At 39.4% G+C, this 10,000-nt stretch overlaps 1 protein-coding gene across 6 annotated transcripts in view; it reads left to right on the top strand.

Annotated features, from left to right (window-relative positions):
- LOC110044537 (proteasome activator complex subunit 4-like) overlaps positions 1-10,000 on the top strand; it is a 47,010-nt gene that overhangs the window by 19,357 nt on the left and 17,653 nt on the right. For all 6 annotated transcript variants that reach the window (XM_089297172.1, XM_089297171.1, XM_089297169.1 and 3 more), the window contains 13 exons: positions 1-30; positions 851-955; positions 2,630-2,787; positions 3,972-4,067; positions 4,176-4,234; positions 4,658-4,720; positions 5,448-5,503; positions 6,496-6,551; positions 7,069-7,111; positions 8,194-8,256; positions 8,723-8,818; positions 9,221-9,349; positions 9,603-9,695. The exon at positions 1-30 is cut by the window's left edge and continues 75 nt beyond it. In XM_089297172.1, the coding sequence (XP_089153298.1) occupies positions 1-30; positions 851-955; positions 2,630-2,787; positions 3,972-4,067; positions 4,176-4,234; positions 4,658-4,720; positions 5,448-5,503; positions 6,496-6,551; positions 7,069-7,111; positions 8,194-8,256; positions 8,723-8,818; positions 9,221-9,349; positions 9,603-9,695 (1,047 nt within the window). The remainder of the gene's footprint in view (positions 31-850; positions 956-2,629; positions 2,788-3,971; positions 4,068-4,175; positions 4,235-4,657; positions 4,721-5,447; positions 5,504-6,495; positions 6,552-7,068; positions 7,112-8,193; positions 8,257-8,722; positions 8,819-9,220; positions 9,350-9,602; positions 9,696-10,000) is intronic.

The raw sequence follows: 10,000 nt of genomic DNA, 5'->3' as shown, positions 1-10,000 counted from the left end.
TGTAAAGAAGCAGCTACTCTGGGGGCCATAGTTAGTAGAATTTATTCCATTGTATTTGCCAATATTACATGTTATTATATGTTGTACTCACTATCTCTTTTCTGATTGGCCGAAAGCATACAGTGAATTTTTCAAAACTAGCACCTGTGACATCATCTAGCTGCAGATTATACAGTAATCATGTCAAGGACACTCAAGGTCATGGGTAATCGTGTTATGTATAACCGCGGTGCATGATTTCTAAGGGTAATCATGTTAAGTTCACGCGATTTGTGTTGCTTGCTGTCAGCCAAGAAGCAAAAATATGACTTCCATTTTCTCTTCATTCAGTGTACATGTACAATAAAGCAATTATTAGATTCGGTTTTTGTGATATCCAGAATAATCAAGGTCTCGGTAAGGGTTATCAGCCTCAACCTCCAGCTTCGGCTGATAACCCCTACCTCGACCTTGATTATTCTGGATATCACAAAGACCTCATCCAATAATTGTTTATAATTACCGTTATGTTTGAATTATATACCGGTACTTGGGATTTTCGCAAATTTCTTATCGGGCATTTCCATTTCATTTGATTTTCCTCTCGAAATTTTCGGTTGAACGGCGCGCTTTTCGGAAATTGTACAATTTCGGATGTTCTGGAAACTTTGCCGGGAAATTTCCATACCATTTGTCCGTGTTTCGAAATTTTCAGAGTTTTTGGCTGAATGGAAAGTGTCCCATATTTCCAAGATTTTTGTACACAATAGAATCTGATCTTCATCTGATTTCTGTGGAATGTGCCACTTCAAATTCCTATTTTTTTTTCTATTTTATTTATCTGATCAGCATTTCTCTTGTTTCCCTGCAGCTCCTGGAGCACATGCTACGGCCGCTGGCTAAGATTTACCCCATGGAGTGGAGGAGCGTGTTGGTTGACTTTGGAACACCACCGACAGAGCATCTGTTTATAAGGGTGAGGTTTTGTACACGTTTAACATGTGTTAGTCAGGTTAGAATAACTTCAATAAGTCCGTATCACTAGTTGACACTAGTTATTCGAGAGCCTAATCATCATACCTATCGCTAACGGTTTCTTTTCCTGATAATCCTAAATAATTCACACAAAAGTAGACAAACGTCTCCTTCTATTCACTGCAAATAGAACATAAATTCTCACTCTACTGTACAAACAGCTGAAAAAAAAAGACGGGAAAGGTTTTAATCCTTATTTAAATCATACAAAAGTAGGTAAACGCCTCCTACATGTATTCACCGCAAATACAAATATTTTCACTCTACTGTACAAAACAGCTGAAGATAGACGGCAGCAGTTTCATTTTTGTCGTTTACCGTTTGCCATTTGCCGTTTGCCGTTTGCCATTTGCCATGAACATAATTCGTTACATCTCCAATAGAACTTGTGTGACCGTGGAGAGCACAGTAGCATTGTAAGGTAGCTGGGTTGTTTACAGCCTCGTAGATAACATGTAAAATAATGTTTCAGACATAGTGTTTTATGGTAAAGAAGAACATCAACCTTTCCCGACTTGTCGCTCGCAGAATATTGCTGTCTTGACAGCTTACAACTCGCCTGTAGTTCTCATTAGTATTTTGATATGGTACCTCGGATCTGCTCATGTAAAAACGAAGAATCAATGCTAGATTGGACAACAACATCAGAAGTTCTTTGGCTTTGTGTATCTTGACATAAATTATGATAAGTTTGTCACTGTGGATATACACAAATTTACGCCCTGAGAATAAATTGTACGGTTTACCTAACCAAAGGCAAAGAAACAGCACATCAGACAGGATTAGCCTACTCTCAGGCTAATCAGACAGGGAAAATGTTTTGCATTTTTTCAAAAAAAAAAATGTCATGAATGTGTTCTAGAGAATACCATATCCTCCAAAGAATGTGGTTTGGTTTTGGACACTCCCCTCTCCCTGATACTAATTCAACTGGAAATCCTAGTTTGGATTTATAGTTTTTTTCAAAGTTACTTTTGGCTTTTGGACCCCTCCCCTCTGGAATTTCCAATCATTATCCTTAAGCCCCGGCCAAACGATTGCAACATAATGCAACATTGTTGCGCAACATATTGCACGCATTTGGCAACTCTGTTGGGACATGTTCCTACATGTTGGGTGTTGTTGGCTCAAGTTTGAAAATGGTAAACTTTTTCATGCAACAAGTCATTTGGGGATGTTGCATGATGTTGTACTCGTTTCGCCAGGTTCGTGCAACAATGTTGCGCCAGGGCATGCGTGCTAGTTTGATTTGTAACACCCAACGTGTCACAACACGTCACAACTGGGTTACCAAACGCGCGTACAGCATGTTGAGCCCAACAAGGTTGCGATATGTTGCGTTTAAACGATGCGATCATTTGGCCGGGGTTTTAGGGTCACGGTGGATATGGATTTTCTTATGGAAATAGATTCCTGGTTGATTTAGCAATTTCTGGCTGAAGATCGTTTGAACTATTACAAGTTTCTTATGACTGAAATCAATCTTCCAATCATTCTGCAGTTACAGTGTTGGTCACGTTGAAACAACCATATGCACACAAAGAGTCGAGCTTGCTCAATACCCACTTAAGTTATTGTAGTAAAATTAACGTGTATTTTTTCATGTCACGTATAGGACTGGGGAAAGCCAGGGGATCTTTTTAACCTGAACATTCAGTGGCACATACCATCCGAGGAGGAGAAGCTTTTAGCAAAGGAATTGTTGGACACGTTTTTACAACCAGTGCTGACGAGGCTGGAAAAATTCCTGGAAGAATCGTTGACGCTCTCAAGGTAAATCAAATTCCCCCAGCATATTGACAAAATTGATTGCTCCAAACTTCATATACATGTATAGTGGTCCCCTTTTACACTGCCGTTTGCAGTGACAAAATTGTTTTTTACATTATGATCGAACATCACGTCCGAGAACCAAATTGACTTAGTTTAGTTTTCGTGAAGATATTATCTGCAAACCATGTTTGCTCTGCAACATGTTAAGAAATCACCTCGCGGAACTGTTATGCTTCGTCATCATCATCACCATAAAGATTTACCCTCAAATTTACAGAGCAGCATTGCTGCTAATTTGTTTGAGCTACTTAATGTAAGTAAAGAAATAAGAAATATGAAAGAAAAATTAGAACAAAGTAGATAAATGTATGCAATATTACAGGACAAAATTCATTTGCAGAAGGTGTTAAAGTTTGTAATTGTACGATATTGATTTGGCAGTGCGTTCCAGGATTTGGCCTGGAACGCACTTCTGGTAACAGAATTAAGGCCATAAGAAGTTGTACATATTTTAGGTAGGGATATAATATCAGTTCCTATTAAGGAAGAAGTGCTGGATTACAGAGTAAATAAATCTTCCAAGTATTCAGGGTATTTACCAAAGTGAAGACATTGAAAAACAGAAATCAAAGGATGATATTTTGCATGCGTCTGTTTGGCAAGTTGTAATTTGTAGTGGTACTCTCCAAACTTCCCATCTGTATCATAGCTCGAAGATGCTCAGCTAAAAACATGAAATAATTGTCAACTGTGCTAGCATCCCACCCAGGGAGAGTAGAGTGCTTTGTGTTAAAGAACTTTTATGGCATAGGCCAGTTAAGCCATAAAGCTCTGCTATTCACTAGGAGTGAAGTAGGCTGTTCACAACCGCTCTATTTGTACGCCAAAGAAAACGTGAGCGAAGCGAGCGCGCAGCACGAGGAGGTGAGGGCAGTAGGCAAGCTAAGCGAGCCAAACAGAGATGATTTCTAACCCCCTACCCCGTGAACTCTCCGGTTTTGTACTGGTGTCCAGTTTTCCCGCGATTCTATCCGCCCGTTTTAAGATCAAATAAACATACGAGAAAATAGAGGGCTGTGGACAGTCTACGAGTAAAGAAGAGATAAACATGCACTTACTAGAGTGAGAGAAAGACGGGTTACATAATCTGAAACCTAACATAATCTGCGATTTTACGTCTTCAGGGAGGAGCTTCAGCAGTGTCTAAACATCATCTGTGGGTGTCTGTCTGGAGCTGCCATTCTCTTACCAGACTGGAAGAGACCTCCACTGGAAAACTTGTAAGTACTGTGTGGTCTTCTATCTTACCACTTACTTAATCCTCTTGGTGCGTGTTATTATCTAATTAAAATAAACACAATAAATGCAAGTTCTGTATTCCTTTACAGGGGCCTCAAGACCCTTGTGAGCCGAGGAAGATTTCAGAACACTGTCTCGATGGAACCAGGTATTGTTTGAATTCAGGATTTTAGCAATTAAATTTTTTTAACTTGCATTCGGTTATACAGTATGGGTACCTTGTGACCGCACTTCATTAAAATCCGTTCTTATTACTCACTGACTTAAACCCTTTCACCTCGTTGGGGAGCATAGGCCCTTAACGAAGTCTCCCCATTCCACTCTATATTGTGACCGTCTCTCCAACTGTTTCCATCTCCCCCTCCAATGACCGTCGCCAGCTGTTCCTTGGGCTCCCTCTCTTCCGTTTCACCCGTGGGTTCCATCTCAAGGCCTGCTTGGTGGTGTTGGTATTTAGTTGACACAGAGTGTGACCCAGCCAATTTAAGTGTTCTTTTTAATTGCAGTACAATTCTTTCACAACTTGCACACGAAGTCAACTCAACATCTAGTGTATTATTATCTATTTCAGAAGTGTCGATGGGTGAACACAACTCGCGAGCTCGGATAGCAGAGCTGATTCACAGACTGTTAGGTAAGGCAGTGTACCTCCAGGCCCGGGTTGTTCGAAAGGTGAATAGCGCTATCCACCGAATAAATCACTATCCAGCGGATAGCGAGGTTTGTTTTGTTAACAATTATCCACTGGATAGCGATTTATCCGGTGGACTGGATAGCGTTATTCAGCCTTCGAACAACTGCGGCCAGATCTTAATTAAGTAATCAATGCAATGAGCATTTTATTGAAAAGCGTGGGAAATGAACTTCGAGGAACTTTGTCATCAGCTTTGTGAAAGAGAGAAGCCCGGTTGTTGAGAGCACGATGGATCTGATGCAAGAGCGTGATTTTTTTATTCTAGTTTAGAATTGTAGACGAAAATTCGAAAAAATTAGCCGTCGTGGCTCACGTTTTTCAAACTACACAGAACTTGGTCACTTCACATTCTTGTTTCGCAGAGAACGGCTACGAAATGTACAAGATTTATAACACACGTGCACAGCCATTGTTCTCCTCATTAAACCTTTTGTTTGGTGGCGTTCTTGTTGCCGTCGTGGTTTGCTTAAGCTCCCTAGTGACGACAATAGGGCGCCGAAAACGCGTGGACGGAAATGAACTAGTGTACACGGAGCTTGAATCTGGTCTACACAATGGAGGTGTCTTAACTTAAAAGTACTTTCCCAGAGCGAAGCTGAAAAGATTACTTTTGTCCCCAGAGCACTTGTGTGTAAACTACATTCAATTATTTTTTTGTTTCTTGTAGATCATCTCCTTTGTCATCACGAGGATGACACTAAAGCTCTTTTGATAATTTTAAAGGTAGGAAACGTGTGTTTTTCTCTCGCTGGTGATTGTGTGCATGAAACTGTCGTGGTGAAACTTGGAAAAAATTGCTGTCAGGGCTTAAGTGTGATGGAATAACTCCTCAGAAGAATTGCAGAGATAATCGTGTAACAGAATTTTAAGAAAACCGACAGCTGTGTAGAAATTCCCATCGATTTTCGTTGAAAAATAATTCCTATTTGAAGCTGTCAAATAGAAGTTTGTACATTGGTTATCATGATTGTATTTGTCGGCTATTTTACCATTATGACTTCAAATTTTGTAATGGAATCTGCACTCAGGTTTGAGTATTTTCAAGCGAATCATTAAATGGCAAATCAATCAATGTTCGCGGACATTTGTCTAGCCTACGAGCGGGCTCGCATTTGAGTTACGCGCGCAAGTGGAGAGCAAAGCGATCCAGCGGGAAGGACTCTAGTCTCGCGGCTTCGCCGCTGGATTTCGCGCTCGCAGCGCACGCTTGTGCTCCAACGTAAGCCTGCTCACAGACTACTATTTATCTTAAAGTAAAGCACTCCTCGCGCAAAGAACCGAGAATAGCATGGCAGATCGTGGCTTACAAGACTATACCACGTAATTTTCGATATTTTTAAAGGGACAATGACTTGGAGTTCTCTGTTCTAATTCCCATATCCTGTCAAATGCCACAAAAAAGAGAGACAAAGATTCTACAAAGCAAAATAGAACAAGTGTATTGAGAAAGAGGTACACATAACAAAGATGGAAGAGGACTACAGATCAAAAAATTTGTTTTTGTGACAGTATGTCAAAAAATCAAAATTACCATTCTAGCGAAATTTTAAATGTTTTGATCATATTATTTTTTTTTAGTTGATATTTCTTTGGTTTCAACATATGATTTTTCTATTGCAAGATAATAAAGCATGTTTATAGCAAGCTCCTAGTATATCAGCCTGGACAGCTGTAAATTTAATGGCTTGTTGTGTCATTTTGTTTGCACTTAACAGATCTATGATCTCTTAATGCTCCATGTTGGAGGCCAGAGAGACGAGTTTGATAGCAGGTAATGTATTATTCATCTTGTTTTTCAAGAAAGACGTAAAATGTCTTCTTGCAATCTTGGTTTTCGTACCTATTGCGAAGCTCTTTCTATACATGTGTGTCAGTTTTTGTCTGCAAGAGGGAGCTGTAATGGTTTGATGGTTTGTGCACTGGGCTCCAGTTGCAGTCATTTGGATTAAATACTGTGTTCGGGGACAAGACGCTTTGCTCGGACGGTGTCTCTCTCTAACCTAGAGTATTGTCAAAGCCATCTACAAAATACTGTTGGAGGATGGGGGGTGGGGGGCGGCAGTGGTACCTTTGCATTTCCAGAAGTGTTAAAGTAACCTTGATCCATGTTACCACACACAGCATATAACAAGCCTTGTGTAAACAAGAATGGATAAGTGCTGTTTCAGATGAACTACAGGGGCAAATTTTTTTTTCTTTCTTGCACAGAAGCTTGTTATTGTCCCTAAATTTTAAACAGAATGAGTTTTCTTTTTAGTTTACAATTCTTTATTTGTGTTTTCCTTCAGATGGCGCAGTGCAAGTGCTGTGAAGAGAGCTATGGAAGACAAAGTATGTTGCACGTACCAAGGATGTGCGTAGGCTCGATTTCCAGCCGCTGTTCGGGGAAAAGAGCCCGCGCTCCTCCCCTGGCGAGGAACTAAGACCCGACGCGAGAGAGCGGCGGGAATAGAGCCTTACGTTTGCGGGGACAGAGAGACTTTGCCCATTTGCGTTCCGAACTTGACACTGCACCTTCAAGTTCAAGTTCGACTAAGCTGATTCAGATGTTGTACATGACATGACATATATATATATATATATATATATATATATCTTATTAGATGTTTTGGTGTGTAGTATCGCTGTATATTTTTACGAGTTGCGTCGTATTTTGATGAGTCCGTAGGGCGAGTCAAAATACAAACAATGAGTAAAAATATAAAGCGATACTACACTCCAGAACATCTAATAAGAGATTATTATCCAACTGCTGTAGTCAAGAAATTTATCAATGAAAAGCGAGAGAGTGTGACAGTTTTGCATGCACGCGCCGACCTGTACCGCAAACAGGTTTCCTACTGTACAAATAACTGTACAATATTGCTGTATATTTGTACTGTTATTTGGATGGTATTCACTGCAGTTGGATAATAACTTCATTTATGTCGGCGTCTCTCATAACGACATTACCAACCACCTGTGAATTGAGTTATTACTCCAGAGAAACCATCGTGTTGTGTAATCTTCAAGGCAATTCAAGGGTAATTATTTGCTAGAAGTTAAACTTAAAACGGAATCAGCTACTCGCAATTTTAAGCAAGAAGCTCATATTCCCAATCAGACAATGGCTGTTTTCGTTGACCAACCATTGGAGTTCTAATAAGTTTGTAAAAGTAATAATAAGTGGAAAATATCCAAATAGGCCATTTCCGAGTTACCTTGTGCCTCTGCTTCAAAGTGAGTCTTCAAAGTGAGTCTTTCATGTGAAAATGAGTTTGATTTGCATGAAAATGAACCTGTAGGCGGAACACATTTTCATATGAATGATTTCGTACAAAGACTCATTTTGACACAGAGTTAAAAGGCAACTTGCAGATGGCCAATTTCCACTCTATTATTGGACTACATAATTAATTATTTTGGTTATTCAGCTTGCAGGAAAGAAGAAACATGTCCGACCGTTGCTTATTGAAAGAGTCCAGCTACAACATGAGGTGCGCTCAAAAAATGTACTTTTCCAACCAACCACGCCTTACCATATCTTCTTCAATGTCCTGCAAATAGTTTACTTTCTTCCCACTTCTTTCTCCCGAGTCTGAGTTTCGCAAAATGCTCATACATTCCTGTGCTATAAAAATAATGTTCCTCGGTAGTTAAAAATAAGACACAGATGCCTATAGTTGTTTTCATGAGTGCTACTCCAATGTTTGCTCTTGCGAAAGACATTTCTTCAAACTTCACAACGACAAGTCGCTGAATATATGATCAACTGACAGCAGCTTTCGAAATTCAATTTTGGAAAGCTTGTGTTGAAATTTTATTGAAAGGTGTGGTAATATTGGTATAGGATGAAGTTAAATCGTTTTTAAAATAAACTATTCGTAGATTGTTAGTCAAACACAAGATTGTACTGATTAGTGCAACTTTGTGACAAAACTATACATATAAATCTCATTTCAGATGCGAATCCTGAACCGAATTTCAAACCAGTTAACAACATTACATAAAGTGTTGTTGGACGATTTGTTTAAACTCGCGACAACAGTTTACACAGAGGTAAGTCTTATTACTTTCCACTGTTTTTCTATATACAACAACAACAATCTATATTTGTACTCGTTAGATTTACAGATAAGTCGCCCACTGAGAAATGGCAAATGGTAGTGACTGCCATGCGTAAGTGTAAAAAAAAACAAAGAAGAATTAGGGAAAAAAACTAGGATGCCTACAGAAGTATATAGACACAGAATAAAAAAAATGAGCAAAGAGCTGTGCACTGATTAACTAAAATTCGAAGTACGTCAATGTACGGGACCAGTCAATAGTTGAAAAAGATAGATTCGTTCAGGAGAATCCGAGATTTTTGAAACACATACTGCTGTTACTTTTGTCAGTTTGTTTACAATAATAATTATCATTTACCTCTAGAATCATGTCACGAGCTTTCTTTATCCCTAGGTTCGTATCAAGGCTCAAAGAGTGTTATCGTCTTGCATCGATGTGTTTGATTACTTTGCTCGAACCTTGGTACCACCAACGTTATCTAAACTTCAAAACAGCCCAGACATCTCCCATGAAGAATTCAAGGTTTGTGCAAACGTGCAGTCACTGCTAAATCTTATATTTGTTGTGTATTGAGTACCTTCTTTCCAAACTACAAATTAATCGTCTCACACTTTGACTGGCAACTGAATAGAAAATTTGCCAAGTACACACGTAAAGTTGGCATACACTATAGGGGAAATCTCATGAACGAAATGAACGCAGAATATCTTTGTGAAGCGATATTGTGCTTTTTTTTCTCCCTCATTTTCTGATGTTGTTTTTGTGTTATTTTCAGGGTGCGCTTTACGTGTTGCTTAATAACCGCATGTTGTTCTTGATAGTACATTACTGGGAGGTCATGGTTGATGTGTGGCCTGTTATTGTCCAGGTAGGCATCTCGACGTTAAGAACTTTTTCCAAACAACATAAAATCCCCGCGGGCTTGCCACAGGTCAGGAAATGGTCAGGGAAAAATTAAAACTCTTCGAGTTCACGGAAGTGTTAGGGAATTTTATTTTGAGTGAAGGGAAATTGACATTTTGAGAGACAGTCAGGGAGAATTGAAATTATGACAACATCGATGCAATACCATTGAGATCACTGTGATCTCATAATGTTTTTTTCTTAGCGAAAAAGGCAAATTTGTTGAAAACGTATCAGTCCATGCTGTAAGGGAGGCAGGAGACCACTGCT

The sequence above is a fragment of the Orbicella faveolata genome, unplaced genomic scaffold (genome assembly GCF_042242905.1).
Source record: "Orbicella faveolata isolate gen_17 unplaced genomic scaffold, um_ofav_v1 contig_27, whole genome shotgun sequence".
In the NCBI taxonomy this organism is placed as follows: Eukaryota; Metazoa; Cnidaria; class Anthozoa; order Scleractinia; family Merulinidae; genus Orbicella; species Orbicella faveolata.
This window is presented reverse-complemented; position numbering and strand designations above follow the sequence as displayed.